Source organism: Kwoniella dendrophila, chromosome 9 (genome assembly GCF_036810415.1).
Source record: "Kwoniella dendrophila CBS 6074 chromosome 9, complete sequence".
NCBI classification, from domain to species: Eukaryota; Fungi; Basidiomycota; class Tremellomycetes; order Tremellales; family Cryptococcaceae; genus Kwoniella; species Kwoniella dendrophila.
In genome coordinates, this window is record NC_089484.1 from 900,225 (window position 1) to 923,521 (window position 23,297).

At 39.3% G+C, this 23,297-nt stretch overlaps 8 protein-coding genes across 8 annotated transcripts; 6 read left to right on the forward strand and 2 right to left on the reverse strand.

The window, feature by feature from the left end:
- Nucleotides 1–395: 395 nt before the first annotated feature.
- On the reverse strand, nt 396–1,827 carry L201_006751 (uncharacterized protein; the record flags this gene model as incomplete). Its single annotated transcript, XM_066222469.1, has 6 exons — nt 396–533; nt 645–813; nt 870–1,121; nt 1,215–1,398; nt 1,497–1,601; nt 1,671–1,827. 6 exons carry the CDS (start codon nt 1,825–1,827, stop codon nt 396–398), a joined length of 1,005 nt encoding a protein of 334 aa, XP_066078566.1.
- A 1,375-nt stretch (nt 1,828–3,202) lies between these two features.
- L201_006752 (uncharacterized protein) lies at nt 3,203–7,109 on the forward strand (the record flags this gene model as incomplete). Its single annotated transcript, XM_066222470.1, has 11 exons — nt 3,203–3,370; nt 3,463–3,576; nt 3,640–4,575; nt 4,660–5,053; nt 5,140–5,202; nt 5,323–5,628; nt 5,713–5,803; nt 5,871–5,989; nt 6,063–6,264; nt 6,336–6,468; nt 6,534–7,109. 11 exons carry the CDS (start codon nt 3,203–3,205, stop codon nt 7,107–7,109), a joined length of 3,102 nt encoding a protein of 1,033 aa, XP_066078567.1.
- A 417-nt stretch (nt 7,110–7,526) lies between these two features.
- On the forward strand, nt 7,527–9,240 carry L201_006753 (uncharacterized protein; the record flags this gene model as incomplete). Its single annotated transcript, XM_066222471.1, has 4 exons — nt 7,527–8,305; nt 8,388–8,483; nt 8,541–8,608; nt 8,714–9,240. 4 exons carry the CDS (start codon nt 7,527–7,529, stop codon nt 9,238–9,240), a joined length of 1,470 nt encoding a protein of 489 aa, XP_066078568.1.
- Nucleotides 9,241–9,775: 535 nt separating this feature from the next.
- Nucleotides 9,776–12,946, forward strand: L201_006754 (uncharacterized protein; the record flags this gene model as incomplete). The annotated part of the gene is made up of 5 exons (XM_066222472.1): nt 9,776–10,105; nt 10,175–10,960; nt 11,023–11,694; nt 11,887–12,513; nt 12,584–12,946. 5 exons carry the CDS (start codon nt 9,776–9,778, stop codon nt 12,944–12,946), a joined length of 2,778 nt encoding a protein of 925 aa, XP_066078569.1.
- Nucleotides 12,947–13,638: 692 nt separating this feature from the next.
- Nucleotides 13,639–14,310, forward strand: L201_006755 (uncharacterized protein; the record flags this gene model as incomplete). Its single annotated transcript, XM_066222473.1, has 1 exon — nt 13,639–14,310. The coding sequence occupies one exon, from the start codon at nt 13,639–13,641 to the stop codon at nt 14,308–14,310; it is 672 nt and encodes a 223-aa protein (XP_066078570.1).
- Nucleotides 14,311–14,604: 294 nt separating this feature from the next.
- On the reverse strand, nt 14,605–16,297 carry L201_006756 (uncharacterized protein; the record flags this gene model as incomplete). The annotated part of the gene is made up of 6 exons (XM_066222474.1): nt 14,605–14,938; nt 15,038–15,319; nt 15,407–15,583; nt 15,655–15,759; nt 15,814–15,915; nt 15,978–16,297. 6 exons carry the CDS (start codon nt 16,295–16,297, stop codon nt 14,605–14,607), a joined length of 1,320 nt encoding a protein of 439 aa, XP_066078571.1.
- A 2,041-nt stretch (nt 16,298–18,338) lies between these two features.
- Nucleotides 18,339–20,271, forward strand: L201_006757 (uncharacterized protein; the record flags this gene model as incomplete). Its single annotated transcript, XM_066222475.1, has 7 exons — nt 18,339–18,562; nt 18,631–18,803; nt 18,875–18,971; nt 19,038–19,221; nt 19,297–19,529; nt 19,606–19,672; nt 19,738–20,271. The coding sequence occupies 7 exons, from the start codon at nt 18,339–18,341 to the stop codon at nt 20,269–20,271; spliced, it is 1,512 nt and encodes a 503-aa protein (XP_066078572.1).
- An 896-nt stretch (nt 20,272–21,167) lies between these two features.
- Nucleotides 21,168–23,289, forward strand: L201_006758 (uncharacterized protein; the record flags this gene model as incomplete). The annotated part of the gene is made up of 6 exons (XM_066222476.1): nt 21,168–22,281; nt 22,346–22,366; nt 22,427–22,596; nt 22,679–22,786; nt 22,874–23,080; nt 23,167–23,289. The coding sequence occupies 6 exons, from the start codon at nt 21,168–21,170 to the stop codon at nt 23,287–23,289; spliced, it is 1,743 nt and encodes a 580-aa protein (XP_066078573.1).
- Between the last annotated feature and the right edge of the window lie 8 nt (nt 23,290–23,297).

The window sequence follows — 23,297 nt, forward strand, 5'->3', positions numbered from 1 at the left end:
AGATCCTTTGATAAGTTAGGAATGGTGAGAGAGAAGAAGGTTCCCATATTCCCATGATTTAGCTGAGCGTTGCCTCGAATCCAGTCAAATTGTGAAAGGAGATAGAAAAAGGACCAATGTAGTCAAGCTAGAATGATCGAGCTATGATGTCAGAATTCGATCAGTAAATTCCGCATAAGATGTCCTCTAATATTCAGTATGACGTGTAAGTGAGAAAAGCAGAATCCAAACTTGGTTCTCCAGCAACTCCGCTATATCTATCTATCAGTATCGGTTGATTGGCGATATGGTATTTGCACTGCTTTGATAAGAATACATTCCTATATGTAGAACTACCTATACATGTACTTAGCCCGGAAGAGTAAATCGATCATGCTCAAATCTGTTAATCCTTTTTATAAAGTTTGTTCGTATTCCCAAGCTTCTTTAAGGTCAACTTCGATCAATTTCTTGACGTCATCGGTAAGTCCACCAATTGGTAATCTAGCTGGTCCACCCCATCCTTTTTCTACGTAGTGATCAAGGAAGTATTTCTAAAAAGTATGGAAGGTCAGCTAATGAACGCCCTACAACACGAGGAGCAAAGAATGGTAATAGGAGAAAGATGTGGAAGATCATCAAGAATAGGAATTTGTCGAACTTACAGTTCCTGGAATACCAGCTTTAACAATAGCCCAATCAGCAGCAGCGACTCTATCTTGGAGTTCTAAAGCTTCAGCAAGAGCTTTAGCATCTCCTTGAAGACCAGCGAGTGATTTTTCGTATAAATTTCGGATTGTTTTAGGGATGGCATTACCGGTACCAGTGATACAACTAAGTTCAGTTATATCTATTAGCTTACATCATTGATACATAGTATGTTGACTTACCCGGTATGTCGAGAAAGGAGAGCTGGAAGGGTAGATTCGGAGAAACCAGGTAAAACTTGGAATTGACCTGTTACAGTTTGTGCTTTAAGAGCTTGAGATCGTTTGGCAACAAATTCTTCGGATTGGGTGTATTGAGCGATTCTGTGACCTTTACCAATCATGGCACAAGTGAGTTTGACACCGAAACAGTTAGGGTGGTTGGCGAGTTCGTTGATTTCATCTGAGTTGAGATCGATACCGGCAGCGGCACCTCTGAGAATGTTAATATGATATTAGCTATATTCTTCATATTGACGTGTTCATATATTATTGGCAGATTAGATAGTGGAGACTTATTCCACTTACGGGAAGTTGTAGATCATGATTGGGATAGGAGAGTTATCGAATACTTTGTAGAAGAAGTCTTTGATAGCTTTTCTGTCTCTACCCATAGCGAAAGAGAAGTAACCTGGGGTGATGACGATAGCGTGTGTAGCACCGGCTTCAGCAGCTTCTTTGGTGACGGTAATGGTAGTTTCAGCAGATCCACCTAAGAAGGTTGGGCAGATGTCAGCTCAAAACTGCATACCACTCCTGTTATATCCGCTTCCGCGGGCGAGGAATTGAACTAGAGGGGTTTCAACTCACTTCCTGTACCAACAAGAAGAGGAGCATCTTTGAATCCATTTTTATCAAGAGCTTCTCTTACAACGACAGTAGCTTTCTTTCTTTCTTCTGGTGAAAGGTGAGAAGCTGGAAAGAAATGATAATTTTAGTCAGTTGAGCGCCTCAAGTTATAAGACCTGGCAAAATTCAACTCACCTTCACCGTTTGTACCGAGTAAAACGATACCCATACCAGCTTTAGCTAATCTTACAGTTTGTTTAGCGAGAGCATCGTAATTGATTGATTCATCAGCGTTCATAGCTGTGACAAGTGGTACTGAGACACCATTGGCCCATAATCTAGAAGCGGACATTTTGAAAAAAAGTTGTAAGAAGGTGTTTGGAGAGAGGAAGAACAAGGTCTACAAGTCTGCTAAAGAGGAAGCTTGTTAGCTATTAATGGACTATGAAGGAGAGCACTTGCATTTGGGTACTCACAAAAATCTGTTTTTGATTTAAAGTAAAATATGATAGAAAGATGAAAGTGAAGTTAAATGATCAAATAAATATAATCTGAAATTTCCCCACTCTATTAGTTGAATGATACATGATAATAGTAGTAGTTGTGTATGCTTCTCTCACTTCTCGTAATAAATGCAATAAATGCAACAATACACGAATAGACGCTAATCCGATACAAGGACACGGCTAAATCCGGTCCGGCTTATACCAACGGCGCTTCATCCGCTATTTACCGTCCTTTAAGTACTAAACCCCTGAATCTGACCTGTAAAATGAGAAACCTATATACATATCAATATGAATATCTCCACCTTAAGTTGACGCGCAATTACTTTTTGGCGAGAAACCTTGTTCTTTTCCATCAAAAATGCAGTATTTTATGTACAGAATAACAGAATTCATGTATCTTATACGTTGAAGACTACCTCGGATTTCGGGGAAAGTGTGAAAGGAATGCGAATCTCTGGCTGAAAAGAAAGGCGAGGGAGGAGGGTTACCATTTTCTTTTTTTTTTTAATTTGTTTTGGTCATAGTCTTTCATTTGGCCCCGCGTGGTATCGCATAAGGGGTACCCTCCCATCTCGCTCTGTCGTACCGGACTCCGTAATAGCGAATTACAGTACATTAATCAATGTTGGGAGTTGAGATGTACAGTGTCTGTATCCATGCAATCAAGTTGATGGAGTCTGTGACTATCAGTAAAATCTTACCTAGCAAGCACGCTACTTGTCATACTCTCGCGATCGACGCATTATTGGTCAAACTAAATTGTGGGATCCGTACCGACCGAGATTGCCGCCGACTTCAACTTTTTCATCAATACACAACGATAACTACTCATTCAACTAAATACCATAAATCACCGAAAATTATGAAATACAACCTTGAGTAAATGAAAATGAGGAATGAACAGTCTCGATAATCGAATCGAAAGCAACGTTTGATATAGTAACCTGCATATTACCTTTATCAATCAGTCACGAGAACTCATCTATTTTATGATTACCATTGACAATCAGAAGATAAAAGGTATCAACCAACGTCAATTACAAATACCAAAAATATCCGAGTTGATCAACAACACCCATCCTTACACCGTAAAATATCACAAGTAAAGGCGTTGAACATATTGAAGAGCGGCTATCTCCCCACTTTAGTATAGATCATTGTACACGGTTCATTCATCAAAGGATCAACAAAACCAGCAATCGTTTGCATTAGAACAATATGATTCCAGGAGTATCTGGTCTACCTCCTCAAACTCAGCCTGGCTCTAGTGGAATAGGAAGCTCATCAGGTACTAGTAATGTAGCTTCATCTTCTACATTGACGGATAACAAGAAGAAGAAAGATGAGAAAGAGGGAACTGTACCTAAAAGAGGTTATCGTGCTTGTGTAAGTTTACCGTCTATCATCGTCATCAGCAACAGTTACCATCTCATCGAATACATTGTTTGATGACAATCTGACCACACTTACTCTCAAAGGTGCACTGTCGTTTGAGAAAGGCAAAATGTGATTTGGGAGATGTGAATGCACCTTCTGAACCACCTTGTTCAAGATGTAGAAGAGAACAGAGGGATTGTGTATTTTTACCTAGTGTGAGTTAATGTTGATGTAACGCAGGACTTATATCTCACTTACTTGACTCGTGCTATATGCAGAAACGACGAAGGAAAACTTCGACAGCAACAGACAATGCCATACGCGAAGCATCAGTAGATAATACATTAGCTGAAGTGTATCCCGCTCATGGACCTTCTTCAACCGGATCAACATCAATGATGACTAATCAAAATTCAACCCCTTCGACTTCAACTCCATTAGACAATAAACCTAATCTAAATGAATGGAACAGCGGTTCATCTTTCCCTCATATCATGCCGACTGGTGTAACGGATGATCGAATTAGGGAAACATACTCGCAACATCCCAGGTGGTCTGACAACAATGCAAGTCATTACACACAATCCCAGCCGCCGCCGCCGCAGCAGCAGCAGCAGCAGCAACCTCAAGCTGGACCAAGTAGAATCAATTCCAACATGGGTCCAAGTCCAAACTCACATCAAATGCTACCACCACCGTCAACATCAGCTCCACCACCTCCACAACAACCACTACAGCAGCAACCACAGCAACAGCAACAGCAACAGCAACAGCAACAGCATACAGGTCTGACCCCACAACAGAATCCAGATATGACTACACCTGGATCCATAGGTGAATCATCTATAGCGTCAACATCAGGACACTCACCTGGATATAGATCAACAAAGAAAAGGAGAACCACTGAACCTGAAGGTACAAGGCAAATTGTTAATGCAAGTTTATCAAACGAAATGGATGCATTGGAAATTTTAGCAAATGCAGCAACGGATGAGAATGGTGAATTAGATCATTCCAAACCAAACAAACATCATCATCATAATAATAGTGCACCGATGGACGGTGAGACTAAAAGAGTTTCATGGAATATCTCTGAAGAATCTTCTCCTGTAAGAGAATTAGAAGAATTTCATTTGATCAAAATTGGTATTTTAGATGAAAACACTTTACAAGAATTAGTCAATATTTTCTTCAAATTTCATCATCCCTCTCTGGTAAGTAATCATATAGTCTCTGCCCTAATCATGAGTAATGCTTGAAAAAAAAAAATATGCTAATTGCCATGAAATTCCTTATAGCCGATATTTCAGACAGCACGTATACCGCGTAATCGAGAACAGTTATTAGATTTAGCTCATAATGATCCTTTTTTATTAACTTGTATTGTTGCCGTTGCATCAAGACATCCAGTTGATTTAAAATATAAAGAAATTCATGATAAAACATGGCCAATTTTAAGAGAAGTTATGTCAGATTATTCTTTCGCTGGTTTACCTGGTAGTGTAGGATTTGTTGAAGGGGTTTTACTATTAGCTGAACATTTACCAAGAGAAAAAGCTACACCACCAAAACAATCAAGTTTAGATATGTTAGCTGGTCCGGGTACAGAAACTGCAGGTGAACATGGTACAGATAATAGAATAAGTTGGAGTTTGACTGGTTTAGCCATTAGAGCTGCATATCGTTTAGGATGTAAGTCATGAATCTCTCCCATTCAATGCGTATCCACTTGTTTGGATCATTTGGTCGGAACTGATCTAACGTATGTGGATTTTTAGTGGATCAAATTGCACTTGAGATCAACGAGGACGAACGAAACCCTGATGTTGAAAGGATACGGAGTGTGTGGACTTGGTGTTATTTATACGATCGTACAATAGATAAGTTGAGGTGCTGAATGTTCTGATAAATATGGGTTAGGCTAACATTGATTGTTTTTGAATATATACGTCTTCGAACAGGATTAGCATTTTGGTCAAGAGGACCATCATTATGTTTTGTTGGATATTCACATATTTCACAAACCGGTGAAACTGCTGCAAGAATAAATTTTCCATTACAATTATCACCTGGAACAAATAATGAAAATGACGAGAATAATCCTGAAGGTAGAACACATGATGATTCAGCTTCTTTGATGCAAGCTTTAGTTGAATTAACTCAAATTATGACTAATGCGCATGATATTTTATATCCAAGTAAATCTAGAACAGCTGTTTTAGTCAGACAAGGAGAATATTTCTTATTCTTGGATCACTTCAGAAGAGGTATGTCGCTCAATCCCTTCGCCTCTGTGCAACTCAGGTTGAACCATAGACTAACCCTGATAACGTCAACCTTCACCGATATAGCTCTCGATAGTTATAAGCTCATTTGGAAGCCTAAAAAGTGGTCAAATCAGACATTACACGAATTGAGTTGGATGACTTATCAGTTTGTCAGGTAGGTGCAAGTTCACTCTAAGAGATCATCATTGTCGAGGAGCACAAGCTGATTCTGACATTTCTAGACTGTATGTCTCTTCATTCGGTTATTCAGCTCATGTGAAAAGAGCACAATGGCGTGCTGAAGCAGAAGCTCAAGCGGGTAGAGATGGTGGCAGGCAGTCTGTTCAGCTGTTTCCTCGAGGTGAGTAAATCACAGATGCTATGATTTCACATCATAGCAATTACTTATTTCTGCTTTAACATCCTATACATAGGTTCCGCGACTTCACCAGATGCGATATACATCTACGAATCGATAGGGTCAGCAAACGAAATCATGGCAATAGCACTACGACTTTCACATATGGGCTCTCTACGTTTCTTACCCTCGAGATACTTGATCAACATCTCTTATGCTGCTGTGTTTGCTTTGAAAAGTAGTTATTCAGGTGCTGTCACTGGTAAAGACGTTACTAGGTATGTCTCAAACTGCCTATATATGCGGTATAATCTAAAGAATCATAGCTAACCACTCTTCGCGATTTTAGAATTCGAGAATTGGTTGATCATGTCTGCGCTGCCTTGGTACTGGCCTGTCCTGATAAAGATCACCCCGCCAACAAATACGGACACATGTTAAGAATGCTATCTAAAAAATTGGAGCAATTATCCGATGCTAGTGTAAGTCAAACCACATAACTTTTCTAAAGAAAACTCGCTTGAAAACTAACGATAATCGTAAATAGGCGGTACCATCGCGATTTCCATCACCTGAACCGACATCATCTAATACACCTGCACCAACAAATTCGAATCATCAACATACACATCCACATTCTGAACCTACACCATTACCCTGGACCTTACCTGCTGAAACAATGGACACACAATCTGCACCGTTCACATTACCTCCATTTGAGTTCAACTTTCTACCTCATGATCCTAACACATCACATTTACATAACAACAACAATCAGCAACAAAATAACCAAGCGTCCTCATCATCGAATCCAATTGTACCAAATCAAAATAATACAGGTGGTGGAGTAGATTACATGGCAAATTTAGGCTTAGGTTTAGGGGCTACAAACGCAAATATAACACAACATCAACAACATCAACAGAGTTTACTAAATAACTTAGCTGGTCAAATGGGAGGTAATGTAAATCAGCTAGGTCAAAATCAACATAATCAACATATTTCAAGTCAGAATCAAAATCAAGAAGGATTATTTGATTTTGATACAAATTTCGATTTCGATTTGAAAGGGTTTTGGGATGATTTCACTTTAGGTGAAGGTTCAGGATTTCCATTTAGGTAATTCAGGTAGAGCAAGTATAATACAGGTCATAGATGTCTGTTGAAAAGCATACATGTATGTACATAATCGTGAGCTACTGCATAGGTCAGCACGGTAAGAGTGGAATTCGAGTGATAGTAATCTAAATCAACAGCGATAGGTATTATTGATATCTTTTCACTGACATATGTCTTGGCATGTTATCCTTTGTTCCTTTGATTTATGCTCAGACAGCTGAAATCAGTCATCTAGCATAAAGGAAGGTCATGGTCAAATACTAATAGCGCATGAAAAGGGATGAAAATTATAAAACAAATTAGGATATTTCTGTATCTGTCTCAACAACAACAACATTACTGATCCCGACAAGTATTGTTATCTTTGATCTTGAAACCATCTCACCATATAGTGAACAAGGTATCTATCTGCATTTTCGAGATGGGAGATAATCAAGATGATGGAGATCAACCAATCCATACACATAATCAAAGTCACGATCATTCATCCACTACAGATACATCAAACTCTGCAGCTCCCAGTTCCACTACGAAACAAAATGGTATAGGTGACATTACAGTTACTTCACCTTCTACCACAATACAGAACTTACAATTACCACCTTTATTACCAAATTCAAAGTCAAACTCAAAATCATCCTTACATTCTTTTCGGTCTACTTCCGATTTGACTGATTATGGAGATGAAGGATCTACATTGGTTGATCATGCTTCCAAGGTAATTGACTTTTCCTCAAGTCCAATTGGTTCACCTATGTCTAATATCAGCGCATACAAAGCTGAAGATCCCATTACGGAAGGTAGAGACGATAGGTTCTACGGCCCGAAGAGTGAAGATCAAATAGGGAAGTTCGATATGGAAACAAGGGATGGAATCGATAAAACCCAGAAACAAAGCGAATATGATATCGAAGAAGCTGAAGAAGAAGAAGGAAGAGGAGAGAATGATAATCGAATTTACTTTAACAAGATACCTAAAACTCCTAAAACTCCTAAACAATTTATACAAGATCACATTAGAGCAGCAAAAATACCCCTTACTTCAACATCAAGTAAATTTAATATCTCAATTCCGACTCATATAGATTTACCTACTCCTATAATGCCTATTATACATTTACTTTTACTTGCAAGTCATTTGGTATTAAGTGCTTTAATACCGTATTTGCTAGTTAAGCATTTCATACAGCCTTTGGTTTTGTAAGTTGTCAATCTTGATGTATTGTAATACTGTATTATACTGATTCATTAAATTGACTACATACAATGTTTTCCCTCATAGGTGGATCATCACCCTAGTAACAGTCATCTTACAATGCATATACCTCTTACCAGAGATAGTACTAGAGCTGATAGGTTTAATCAGATGTCGACCAGTGTAAGTCAATAGAACCAGCATATTGTTTAGATATGCTAATAACCCGTTTTCGTAAAGCGAGTCAGCATGGTTACAATCAGGTTTACATCTAGTCATCATGATTCTATCACTTGTTCCACATGCAGGTCAGTATCTCTTGCTCCTTTTCTTGAAACAGAGGTTTCCCTCATATACCTTATACGGATTACCTTAATATGATTATCTAGCTAAATCTCCTTTGGTTGATTTAGCTACTCTGATGTTATTGGTGGTAGCAGATCAAGTACCAAAATGCCCATCATCATTCATATATAAACCATTAGATGTACCGAATTTTGAAAATCATTTAAGATGGTCAGCATGTCATATATTACCTAAAGTATCATTAATTTCAATGATTAATTTAGTTATTCTGATGTTTGAAATAATCTCTACAATTTCAATTATTGGTATTGATTATAGATTACAAAAGAAAGAAGAAGATTATCAATCTAATTTGATTCAAGAAAGGAATGATATGAATTATGATCATTCAACAACAAATAAGAAAATTGCTGCTAGAAACAGGAAATATTGGTGGAAAATAAAATCATCTACCAATAATACCAATGATGATGATGATGATGATGATGATGATGGAGAAGTTGGATCCCAAATAAAACATAAACAAAGGATTAGTAGAAGAAGATGGACTACAGGTACAGGTAAATTACTTTGGGACATTGAAGGTTATGTGAATCGAAAAAGAGCTAGAAATGCTGAAGCCAAAGCGGTATGATCAAAACTGAAGACTATGACTCTGTAACTCGATGAACTTAGGATACTTATCGATGAAAATAGTTGTTGTTCGAATAAAAATAGTGCCTCATGCATGATGTTGTCAATTTGGGTGTGTTGTATCGACCCTCTCCCGCATTTCTATGCATAAAACCATACCTGTATCACCATGTGTATCTGCCTGTTTTTGTAGGAGGTAGATCCCAGTATCAGCCTCATAATACCTTAAGAGGGAATGTGTCAGGCTCACGGGGATATCTGTTAAACTATGTAGACCTCCACTTTGACTGATTTATGGAAATATAATAGATGAAACCATCTTATTGTTCTGCTATATTCACTCTTTGCTATATCATCAACTAGAAATAACAGGTCTTTAGTAGACGATTTGAGATAGTTGATATACCCATAAAAATGAGCACCATATACCCATGATGAAAGTTCGGTCATCATTGTTGATTGGCTGCCTCAAGGGGCGTGCTATCTGGCCATGCCGGCAAACACAATTAGCCAGTCTGTCATATCGGACAAACCGCATGTCCACTACATCACGTTATTCAGCTGTTCGTCCCATCAATCTCATAAGTAGCCGCGAATATGCTTCAAAAGCAAGTAAAAAGGCAAAGAAAACCAAAGGTCGCAAACCGAAGCCAGTTCACAAACCTTTTACTAGATTCAAAATCTCCTTGAAAACAGATGTCGATTTACCTCCTTTACCGGAAATACAGAATAACCTGTATAGAAGTGCTGCATTGGATAAATCAAATCCTGATTTTCTCAAGTTGGCTCTATTAGGAGATCGACTCTTTGAGCTGGCTGCAATGAAAAGCTTGTGGAATAGTTGTAGTACGAATAGGACTCTTAGTGTAAGCTCATTCCTCGTTTCATTCAAACAGATAAACTCCTAACTGATATGCTATGAATGGCGGTACTAGGATGCCCGACAAAAATTAACTACCAATTTGACTTTTTCTGAAATAGCCAAAGTTTATAAAATTGCAAATAAATGCGATAAACCTGGTGCTTTAACTGGAACTAGAGATTTAGGTTCTGCTTTAGAGGCTTGGATGGGGGCACTTTATCTAGAAGCTTGGAGTCATGAGAATGAAAGAGAGATTTTAGAATGGGGTGTTCAGATCCTAAATATTGATAAATGGAACGGCTTAACAGAATATCTGGAGGAACAAGAATTGCTGTACGGAGGAATTAAACTGTCAGCTATTGAAGCAGAAGGTCATATTTGGGTGCCGAATCAGCTCGGCTTAGAAAATCAAGTTTTGAAAGAAAAACTTATTGAGCGCGAGAAGCCTTTTGCGCAACCCATTGAGCTAATGGACGAAATCACAAAAACTGGAAATCCATCAATTTTTACCAGAATCTTCAACTTTTTTGTTTCCCCATTTTCTCCACCCATACCTCAAAAAAAACCTTTACAGCCTATTACATTTTCCAAATTACTACGAGAGAACCGATTACGACAGGAAGTTGCCAACTCTTCAATCATCCACAAGGCTCCAAATAATGATTGGGAACCGCCATTGATTTCGTTCAACCCTACAGCATTACCCGCTCTATTACCCTTATCGACAAAGAAGATCGTTTACATGCGAAATATGTCTGGCAAGGAGCTTGTCAAAAATCATAATAAAGGATTGATTCGCTTACGTCAACCTCTTCAACGTAATGTCAAAGCAGAAAATGCTAATAAAGCAGTCTCCAGTGTATGTCGTGATGATGTTCCTGTACCGTTACAATGCCATTTTTGCTGATGTACCAGTCGTAGCATATTCTCGACCTGATACGATCTGAACGGACTTTATCGCATCTGGCTCGCCATTATGGCATTGCAACCAAAGAAGACGGGACCGAACATGATCAAATCACATCTGCGAGGCGTTTCTCGTGTTATATCGCCATGCTGATCCAGGATTTGGTGGAATCGAACAACAAGGATTCACTCGATCCATGGCTGTCCAAGGTGTTCTCCAAGGAGGTATGGCCAAATATGGATGGATTATCAATCGCAACGATATCGGATAACGTAAAGCAACCGGGTTCAGATTTGTCCAAAGTCAACAATGTACCCGAATTATCACCCACCGGTCCTGGAGAAAAGTCGAAGCAAGATACCAGATCAATAGATCCGTCCTTGGACATCATAAAATCTCTGCGAGAGCTTGAAGAACTTCTTGAGAAGGTTGAACAAACTCTTTCAAATATCTTACCGACCCATTCGTCATCTCAACCAATAAATACATGTTCTGCAAAACCAAAGTCGTCAAAAAAATCAGAACCTGTTCTGGACATGATTTCATCATCGCAATCAAGTAAGGAAAAAGGGAACTCATCTGCTATTAAGAACTCAGAAGTGCTAGTATCCCAAAAGGTCATCAAACCATGGACTCAGCCTTCTGTTCCTGTTGACTTGACGAAACTGCCAGCTTTGCCTAAACAAGTGCGTCAAGAATTTCAACGAAAGATCAATTCAGACTCAAAGTCATATGACAGTCTTAGGGAGATCGGGTATGGGTGGTATTCCTCGAAGATATCCGAATTCATTTTTCCATTGTGCCAAAACGTGACAACACGTAAGGTAAGACGTTTTTAATCTTTTGTGCTGGTGATGATGCTAATATTGGAAAAATAGTATATCACGGGATTTCATACAGCAATTCAAATGACTTCAACTTTCGCAAAAGCATATGACATCAACCCGCCTGAAAAGGATGGCTCGCAGCAGAAACATTACCATGAAGCTTTTTTAGCGCTAGTCGGAATGATGGTACAAAGGGTTGATGATCCCGAAACCTCCACTTGGCTAGCCAACCTTATATGTGAAGAAGTATTTATAGGTGCAAAGGAATGGGCAAAGAATTATGATGAAAGCGATTTATACAAATCCAAAGTCGGTTCAAAAACGACTCGATCATCGTCCAAAAACACACCTCGTTCATCTGACAAAGCCACCACGACAGTTTCGTGTAAGAAATCTCCATATCCGCCTAAGGTAGATACCGACACCATTACAAAGGCTAAGAACCCCAAAGAGTCTGTATTGAATCAGGAGCTCGAAGAATGGAAAAAGATAGGAACACCTTTCATTCCTTCCTTGTTGCCTCCTCTATATCGCATGTCTACGATAGAGCTAAATCAAAGCTTTATTGATCAAATGGCAGCGGAGAGCAAAGAGCAATCGGTTGAGCACTACTTCAAGACTTATGAAGGTGTAAAAGAATGCTTGAAAGGATACTCAGATCACGTTGCAACTCAAGAGGTGAGTCTCAATGCTATTTGCTTAAAAGGTCTTTTCCGCTGGCTGACAAATAAGCACTGATATGTTATAGGTAGTAACAAAAATATTACTAGCTAATAAGACCATTTCGTATTTGGCAAGACATTATGGTTTCTTTGAAGAAAAAGATGATTATCGGTCATCGCAAAATGATATGGCAAAATCATTTCGGCAATATATAGCTTTATTGCTTATCGAAAGTGAAAAAACTGGCACACTTCAAGATGTCACAGCCTGGATTCAAAAGCTATTCGCGTTAGAAGCATGGCCTAATCTCCGTAAAGTGATACAAGCATATGATCAGCGAGAAATATCGCATGTTTCACCTGGCCTAAAATCTTCCGAATCATCCAACAGCACCTTACTTATCCCAGAGCAAAACTCACCACTCCGATATCTAGCGAGCTTTCATTAACCTCGGTGGATGACCAAGCTCATGATACACATCGAGCGGACACCAGCCACCACGCCACTGTTTCCGAACCTAGCAATCCACAGAAAGTAGCTTCTGGTCAGGCTACTAACGATTATTCTCGGGAAGCCCTGAACGAGGATATTGTAGCCTCGGATGTAGATGTCGACGAAGCTGGAACTAACTCTTCTCTCGAGCTTACCCTCTCGTCAGATGTGATAACCAAAGATACCAAGACGCCCCCCCAACTCCACTTCAGATCCTGTATCGGGAAACAAGCGCAGTGCCATTAATCTTTCCAAACTCCCACCACCGTTACCACCCAATGTGATAAAAAAGGAAGAGGTCATTGAATTTTTTGCAATGGCCAATCAGGAAAAAGAATCAGGCCATGTCCGACAATGCTCAGACAACCATAGATTACTTTGCCGATCAATCGAAAGCCATAGGGCTTCCAGAGGCAGCTATTCAAGTGAGTTTCAAGGAGGCTCTTTCCCCCCTCCCCCTCTTCCCCCGCCACTTTGATGCCTCGTTGACATCGCTCTATCTGACCACTTGACCAGGTTGTATCAGGGGTTTAGAGGTCGCGAGGAAGTGCAGCTAAACTTGCCAGCCTTTATGGCTTGACAGAAGACTGTCAAGGTCAGCCCTTCTCGCCAAAAGACCGTGCTCGCCTATTTCGACGATATGTAGTCATGCTCATTTTCAAAGCTGAATCTGGTTTTCATCAAGACTTCATCAATGCTTGGTTAAATGATGTGTACTCTCTAGAAGTATGGAGCAATCTAACGGATCATGTGAATGAGGAAATTAAACGGAAAGTAGTTGATTTACAACATGATTCACACTCTACTCCGCAGGTGATCTCTAGACAACTTTCGTCAACCTCGCTAGAAAACAGCTCCGGACCCCCCTTTTCGATCTCGGATCACCAATTTTCTGACACGGCATCGGAAGGGCTCGAAACCGAAATCTCCGCAGAACGAAGTGAAGATGTCGAAATATCGGAACACTTATCACCTGACGTGTTAATAGAAGACAACCAGTTTCTGTCCACACCTACCGACCTTCAAAACACAACAAAGCAATCAATGGATTTTGAGGATAATGCTGTGCCAGCGAAAATCGTTATAAAAGGCAGTACGCAAGAACACATACCTCAGCAGTGGGCGAACAATCTGCTCGAAGATGAAGGGGAAAGCGCCGACCTTGAGTTGGAGCCTGATGCTCTTGTAGATGACGCTCAAGTAGAAGAAATCTCCAAAATCTTGTCTTTCAGTGAGATAAATCAGTCTAGAGTTCGCGAAAAACATGAACCGGTAGATATAGATCAATCAAAAGCTGTCTCTGGTGACGGTGACAAGTAAGGTAACCTGTGTATGGTTAGTCGAAGGGACGTTAGTTCTGCTAGGCAGCTAACTTATTATATAACGAATATTAGAATGTTCTGCTCAATCGGAACGCTCATCTGCCGAACATAAACTATACGATAGATATCCAACTCATTGTTGTATGAATAAAAATAAGCACAAAACGCCAAAAGGCAGGATTTGAAATCTATAATTTTGATGCATAGCATATTATGTCAAATAGGGCAATCGAATACTCATACATGAAACTGCTACATGAGATAATTAAGTCAAATCTCATGGATATTTGATTTACCATTCTCTAATTTCACCACCATCACCTCTGAATAATGGGTTAATCCAAGGTTCTAAAGATTCAGCTTCTTTAGCTTCTTTTCTAATTAATTCTTCATCTAATTCAATACCTAAACCTGGAGTAGTTAATAAACCAACTGAACCACCTTCAACTTTGAAAACTTCAGGATTTTTCATATATGTGAATAAATCAAATCCACCTGTATTGTAATGCATTTTCCAAGACATTTCACAAACAACGAAATTTGGTGTTGAGAATCCAACATGTAATGATGCTGCGAAAGCCAATGGACCTAATGGACAATGTGGTGCTACACCAATATCATATGCTCTATTAAAAGTGAAAATTCGAAGTATGATCAGCTATCTATATGACAACAATGTGATTTGTTTGTATATAAGATGACGGACAAAAAACAGATAAACTTACTCAGCCATAATAGCGATTTTTTTAGTTTCTGAAATACCACCAGCATGTGCGATATCAGGTTGAATTATATCAATACAACCAGCTTCGAAATAAGGTCTACAATCTAATCTTGTAAATAATCTTTCACCTAAAGCAATTGGAATTGTAGTTTTATTATATAAATCTTTTAATTCATTTACATGTCCAGGTAATAATGGTTCTTCGATAAATAATGGTCTGTGAGGTTCCAATGCTGCTGCTAATTGTTTAGCCATTCCTTTGTGTACTCTACCGTGGAAATCGCTATTTCATTCATGATATCAGATAAGTCAGCTCAAGTGCTCTTCCAGCAATAGATGAAAGATAAAGAACAAGTATAAGGACACTCACAGACCAGCATCAATACCAATAGATTTTACTTGAGCTAATCGTTGAACAGTTTCATCTAAAGCATGAGGTGAATCTAACCATCCAATTGATTCTGTAGCGTTCATTTTAACTCTGGTGAAACCTTGAGCTTTTCTGACTTTGGCTTGTTCCAATACATCTGAAGGTCGATCACCACCACTGTTTGCATAGATATATATGATTAGCATATGAAATTCCCTTGTTTCACCAATAGAAAATCGAGAACTTACACCCAACCGTATACATCACATCTTTCTCTGATTTTTCCACCGAGTAATTCCCAAACGGGAACACCGAGGACTTTACCTTTGATATCCCAAAGAGCAATATCAACACTATGAAATGAATGATTAGCAATGTATCTAACCGATAATTTTACCTCGACTTACCCAGACATAGCGGACATAAGGACTTCACCACCTCGGTAGAATCGGTGTCGGAGGAGATAAGTGTAGATTTCTTCAATGTTCATAGCATCCCATCCAATCAATCTGTACAGCCCATGAAAAGTAAGCTCGATTCCAGCATGAGAGTACGTATGAGGTGGACGTACCTTCTTGCAATATCCTTCAAACTACCTTGTACAGCTTCGGTGTGACCTTCTAAAGTACCTTCACCCCAACCTACAACACCACCTTCAGTTTCTATACGTACGAATAACCATCTTGGTCTAACGTAAAAGTTTTCAATGGTTTTGATTTTAGTTGAGCCAGGTTGGGAAGCACTTGCATGTGGTTGAATAGCATAATGCTGTTTCAACCCTTTGGCATATTTAGCAGCTAATTCAGAAGGAGGTAAATAGGTAGCTTGTTGTGTTGAAATGTCGGTAGCGATGGTAGATGTACCGAGAGGTTGAGCTTCGTTAGCAGACATTTTGAGGTAATATCTCTGGTGAGTTCAATGGTCAGACGTGTAAAGTGAATGTAGACTAGGTATGTTGTGGAAAAAGTGTTATAATCAATGATGCAAAGACCAATTTAGCATATCATTTAAAACCATTTCTCTATATTCGACGTCTTAAAATTCAGAAATAATTGACTGCAGTCCGAAGGTAAGCCGGACCGGTTCCGAGCGGTAATACTACACCTTACGTCACCGGTAAGTAGCGGATATAGATTATCATATGGCGGTACTCATAACTTTTCTAATAAATAGCTAGTAACAGAGATCAAGTCATCCATGCGTGAACCATGCAGGAATAGCCAGCGTTGTTATGCGATGCATGTGAAAAGGATACAGCATGATTATCTATGACGGGAGCGGTTTCTGCAGCACTGGGCGAAGCGAATATCTAGACGGGTAACCATGTATCTACGGTGTTCTCTATCAACTAGTCAAGTCGGCTAGCTATTATAGCTCCAAGGCTGCCGTGATCAATAATAGCGTCAGTTTTTGCATTTGAAAAGCTTCTTGCTCACACGTTTCCTTCGACGTTAAGCACAACCATCTATCACATCACCGTGATGCAGTCAGGAAAGCGGAATATGCCAAGCAGCAGCTTGTATACCCAAGTCATGGAATTAGATCAATTCGAGGTATTCTCCAGTAAATCCGCTTCTTCAAACACCATCGATTGTATGTCCGCTTGAATGAAAATTGATTATATCCTCTCGCAAACGAAGTACACATATATAGGGGATGTCAAGGAATGCATCTCGTTCACTTATGCCCATTACACAGTCATACATACTTGGTATACCATCCTTGAGCGAAAACCACACCTCAACTTCTACACAACGGTCAATTTCGCGATGTGAACTGTTAAAATCGATTAATAACCCACGTAACTTGCAACATGGTTCAGCTGTAATCATTATTCTGGCCGAAGAGCTTGTCTTCGACTCGCTTGTTACCACTTCTCACTAAAGCAGAACTCTTTCGGAAATGACAATAACTGTGATTGTGACGGCAACCGATCTGGAATTACAATTCTAATATGCTTCATCACAAGCTGTACTGTACTTGACAATATCCTTTGGCTGACGATGACTATAGCGGGTAACACCATACATAGACAATTGATATCCTGGTCTAACGGCTTGACGCGGTTCAGCTTTTGGCCTATCAGGTCGATTCGGAAAACAAGACGACAACGACCGCCCGAATATACTCGGTCATTTCCTCTAATACTCGGGACAACCCAGCAACAGTTATGGTACGATCCCTTTGGAGTTTAAGCCATACGTACGCGAGACAGACAATAAGAACAAGTGAATTGGGAAAAAAGACACCGACTAGGAACAAGTTGCAACGATACCGATTTTACCCTGAAATCCTTCCAGAACCATGAACCTCTCACCGGCGGCGGGTCTCTGTACCATTTACGATAAAACGATAAAACTTTTGTTTTCACATTCGCAATTTCGTTTTTTGTGGGATTTGTGACTTGTGTTTTATTTTAGCCGTACCATCCGGAACGTTCCTGTTTGTTAGATTTTTAACCTTCCCTCTAATGCCAAGACACTTCTTTTTCGCGTTTCTCCAAACTCGAAATCTCGTACAATTCTCTCGCATTGATTAGCTGTATACGGTTTAACGCGGCTAAGGCAATGCCATCAAGACATGTTTTAGCGAGAATTACCGTTCAGATCCCTGTGTCCCTGTGAAATCTTCACTATTTTTTTTTGATAATTTGGGTAATCTGGGTTGATAGGGACCCCCTCATACTAGTCTCAACAGGCCCCAGCTGCCCCATGGCGCGACGTTCGTTTTCCCTTAGCGACGATTAACGATCTTCGCAATGATCAGAACGGCTTAACAAGGATATTCATGGTAAAATACGCTAGGTACTCGATCATTTTCTTTTGTTTACAAAAGGTATATAACGAACGTTAGAAATCGTTTTCGAGATAACATCTTTTTCCCTCTTTTATCCAGAATTCAGTACTAACAAATATACATACAAATTAATATAATGACTTCACTTCACGAAGACAGAGCTTCAATCAAAGATGTTGAAAAACACACAGAAGATGTTGGTGTTCCTTATTTAGGTGAAAATGTCGATAGACATTTAGCTGTTCAATTACCTTCTTCACTTCAAGGTTTGAGTGAAGATGAACTTACAGTAATCGAAAAAGCTGGTACTAGAAAGGTAGATATTTTACTTATGCCTACTTTAGTCGCTTTATATATCTTGTAAGTATACCTCATCATGACAATCAAGAGCAAAAACCACAAAACTGACTTTGCCACCTAATCTTCAGGAACTATTTGGATAGACAAAATATATCTTCAGCTAAAATTGCTGGTATTAACAAAGATTTACACTTAAGTACAACCGATTATAATACTGCAGTATCAGTTTTATTCGCTGGTTATGTATCTCTTCAAGTTCCATCAAATATGTTAGCTTCCAAAATCTCTTTCCCTGGTGTTTGTGAGTATTGTCATCATTCTGCTATACACACTACTGTTATTGTGGCAGACTAACGCGGTCAATTTTTGCAGACATCTGTATCATGTGTGCTATCTGGGGTATTATCTCAGGTGCAACTGGTGCTGTCCAATCCTTTGCCGGTCTCGCTGTTTGTAGAACTATCTTGGGGTAAGTCATCGTATTGATGTTATGAGTATTCCTGCAATTGTATTTTTGGCTAACTCTATCAAACAGTTTCGCAGAAGCCGCTTTCTTCCCTGGTGCTGTCTATCTTGTTTCTACTTTCTACACTAAAAGACAAATGGCTTTGAGGACTGCTATCTTATATTCTGGTTCTCAAATTGGTAACGCTTTCGGTGGTCTTTTCGCTCTTGCTATCTTGAAACTTGGTGGTAAACATGGATTAGAAGGTTGGAGAGTGAGTTTATCCGCTACTCCAAACATCTGCTCTGATAGGTAATACAGTACTAATTCGCTCATCCCCCATTCATAGTGGCTCTTCATCGTAGAAGGTGTCATTACCGTTGTTTTAGCCGGTATTTTCGCAACTTTCATCCCAAACAAACCTTCAACCGTTAGATGGTTAACTCAACAAGAAAGAGATCACTTACAATACAAGTTGGAAGTTGATCGAGGATCTAAAGATGCTACAGATGAAGTTTCAGTGGCTTCTGCATTCAAAATGGCAGTTACCGATCCTAAAACATGGCTTTTATGTGGTTGTCTGTGAGTATACGAGCCACTTCGTTTAGCCGTCAGGCTTCTGGACAAATACTGATGTAATCACTGCGTACCTATATAGCCAAATGAACTATATAGCTGCCTCAGTCACCAATTTCTTCCCTGTTGTCGTTAACACTCTTGGTTTCGTAAGTTCTTCTTTCGCCCCAAAATCGGTCGATTCTCTCACTGACTCTTTCTTCGTGACCAATAGAACCGAACTATCACCCTCGCCATCACCTGTCCACCATACGTTCTCTGTTGCGCTGCTGTCATCATCAACGGATGGCACTCAGATAAGAAGAATGAACGAACACTTCACATCATCTGTCCTTTCATCTTCACTGTTTTGGGTAATGTCATCGCCGTAGCAACTACCAACACAGCAGCACGATACTTCGCCATGTGTATCTTACCATCTTCATTCTACTCAGCCTCTATTGTCATCTTATCTTGGATCTCCTCCTCCATCACTGGTCCAGCTGTCAAAAGAGCTATCGTCTATGCGGTAATTAATGCCCTCTGTAATACCCCTAACATCTGGACCTCTTACTTGTATTTCAATGCTCCAAAATACACAGCCGCCTTCGGCGTGGACCTTGCGAGTGCTGTAGGTTTAATATGCTTTGCAACTGCAACACATCTTTATCTTAAAAAGCAAAATAGAAGACTTGAAGCTGGCGAAGATACTGGTAAACATGGTCCAAGTGCAGTACAAATCGAAGCCGGATTTAGATACCAACTTTAAGCGGTGACCTCCGCTTTTTTGTGGTGAATACAGGTTTTTATCGAGGATATATCGTATATAGTATATAATATAGGTAAACTAAGCATCTTAACGGATATGAAAATGGTTAAAATTACATCGATTTGTGTTTGGAAATGATATGTTTGTACAGTGTGCCACAGTAATTCGGGGTTTGTGTGGCATAACTCGTACACGTAGGAAGCATGAAATGAAATGAATACAACGACATGAAAATTGTTGTAGAATGCTTCCTGGTTGCTGAAGTGTCCAGTTGCCCGCTCGAACTTTCTTTAAATCATAAACAGAAAAGCAAAATCCAAGCTAAAAAACAGGAGATCCTTAGTTTGGATGTTTTCTCCGATAAAGCAATACAGTGACACTAGTGTGTCTTTCGCACGTATCCTTTTTTCAGACCAAACAAGCTTCATTTAGCTTAACCACATTACACTTAATTAACCCTTTACCCTAGCCTTCGTGTGTCCACCCTTTTGAAACAAAGGAGTACAATCGAGATCTAGGCTAGGCTATAGGCTAATGATACTGTGTATATTTGTGTACTGCATAGATCTCCTTGAAACGTATCCTTTCTGACGTGATGAAAGGATTGGTCAATGGTGATATCAGTGGCTTATAATCAAGCTCAGACCTTGTGTGCTGTATTCAAGACGAGGTCATATCGCTCGAGTCGCAATACCAACCTGGGTGGTCGGTCTTGAATCTTTTAACAAATCTTTAATAGCTTATCGTGCATTATTACTAGAAAATACTGTATATAAATGAATTATATGTATATATAGGTCTGCTTAACCAATTTACTGGATACATTTCGCGATTGCATAATTTGTAAATGCCATAGTGGTGGCTTTTGTTTATATGTTATAAACTTGAAATTCAGAATGTTCATTAAACCAACCACGTTCTTTACATCATTATCCACTCTCCTTCTATTTTCACCTCCAGCATTTGCTTCGCGACAACCAATTCGAAGAAGACATCATGAATTAGCTGAAAGACAACGGAGAGGGATCGAAATATCGCTCCAAACTCCAAATGGGTCACCTACTTCTATCGACGGTAGCCTCTCAACGAGCTCTGTGACAGCGATTACAAGCTCCCCAAATGCTGTCAATGATCCTGTTAGTACAGTCACACAAAGCATCTCGACGGTATATGCCAGCTCTAGTCCATCTTCTTCCCCAGCTGTTAAAAGCTCAAGAAGTCCGGGTTTCGCTTCAAGTGCAGTCTCAGCTTCTTCGATACCAGTCACTTCTGCTGCCAATTCATCCAATGGAAATGCTACATCTCCAAGTATAATTTCCTCAACAGCGACTTCTACCGTCTCGACCTCAGATACATCAAGCTCAGTCTCTCCCACACCAACATACACACCAGATCTCTCGTTAATCTTTGATCCACCTGCAAACAATCCCAAAATAAATTTGAAATCGTATAAAGAACTAAGTTCAAAGATCGATGAGGACTTGAAAAACGCCAATGAAATAACGAAAAATTCATGGGAAATTGGATGTTTCGCTGAAACAATATTAGAAGTTTATAACCCCAACTTGACTCCATTTGAATGGGAATGCAAAAATCAACTTGATCCGAATTACTGTGATGAAGAACAAATTCCATGGAGTGTTTTGAAAATTGCTGAAAATAGTTTAGTTGCTTATAATTGGACCAATTCACCTTCTTCATCTTCAGATGCTTTATCATGGCTAGACAAAGTCTGGAATACAGATGATGAAGAAGAAGAAAATGATTGGAAGAAGTATTTAGATAATTCAACTTCACCAACTAAACACCAACCTCAACCATTCTTGGACGGTGCAGGTGCTTTAGGTGATCCAGTTTCTTTGATACCAGCAATTTACGTTTTAGCTAAATATGCAAATAATGCTTTGGTACAAGATAAGATAAAACCCAAAAAAACTTCACAAGATTATGCTTGGGCTTTAGGCAATCAACTGGATTATCTACTAGCTGGCTCGACTAGTCCAATAAACAGTAGGTACAGTGATTCTACGAATTATAACTGATCACTAACTGATACCTTCTCGTGATACGATAGAAACGATTTCACAAAGAGAAGGTTATTTCGAATTATGGTCAGATATGATGTATATGATACCACCTTCTTGAACTTACTTAGGATTATCAACTTCCAACAAAAATTTACTTTCTAAAGGTCTAGAACAGTGGTCTTTGGAAAGTTCAGCTTTGCTAGATACAACAGTCAACATTCATCGTCATGTGAATGATTGGGATGCTAGATTATGGGCAACGGGTAATGGATGGGCTTTATATGGAGCTATAAGAAATGTGAGTTGTTAAAAATCTCTGGCGAATAGTTCCAAAGAAAAGTGGGGAAACAACTAAACTTGATGTTTTTGTGTCATCTTAGCTGTATGCTGTAAAAGCATCAGGATTCAGCTCCAAATTCTCGAATGAAGTTGAACAAGTTGAAAATACTTTAGAAAAAGTATTCACCGGTTTATTCAACGAATTAGACGTAAGTCATCTACTCTGTATCCTTGACTTTTCGTCTCAACAGTAACGATTCCTGAGCTTCGTTCATTGTTTCGCCTTACTCGTATAGGACGATAACCTCATACCCAATTACATGAGGCAAGCCAACGAAACGCTCGCTGTTGGTGATACAGCAGGTACAGCCTTGACAGTTGCAGCATATTATCGATATATCAATATATGCCCTTCTAAAAAAGATGACAAATTACTTCAATCAGCTGAAAAAGCTTTCGATTCAGTTGTTGACAAGATCGATAACAATGGTTGGGTTTTACATGTAAGTTTCAGTTTGACATTAGCTGATAAATCAAGTTGCATAGTTACTGACCATATCCTGAAAATATATTTCGTTTTCTTATATAGGAAGTAGACCCTCAAGGTACTTATGGTTGGGTTGTTTATCCAGATGATAAGAGCTTTCATTCACCTGAAGCTCAAGCTTTCGTAGCTACAATGTGGAAAGCAAGAACAGATGCTGGTTGTTAATGGGACTA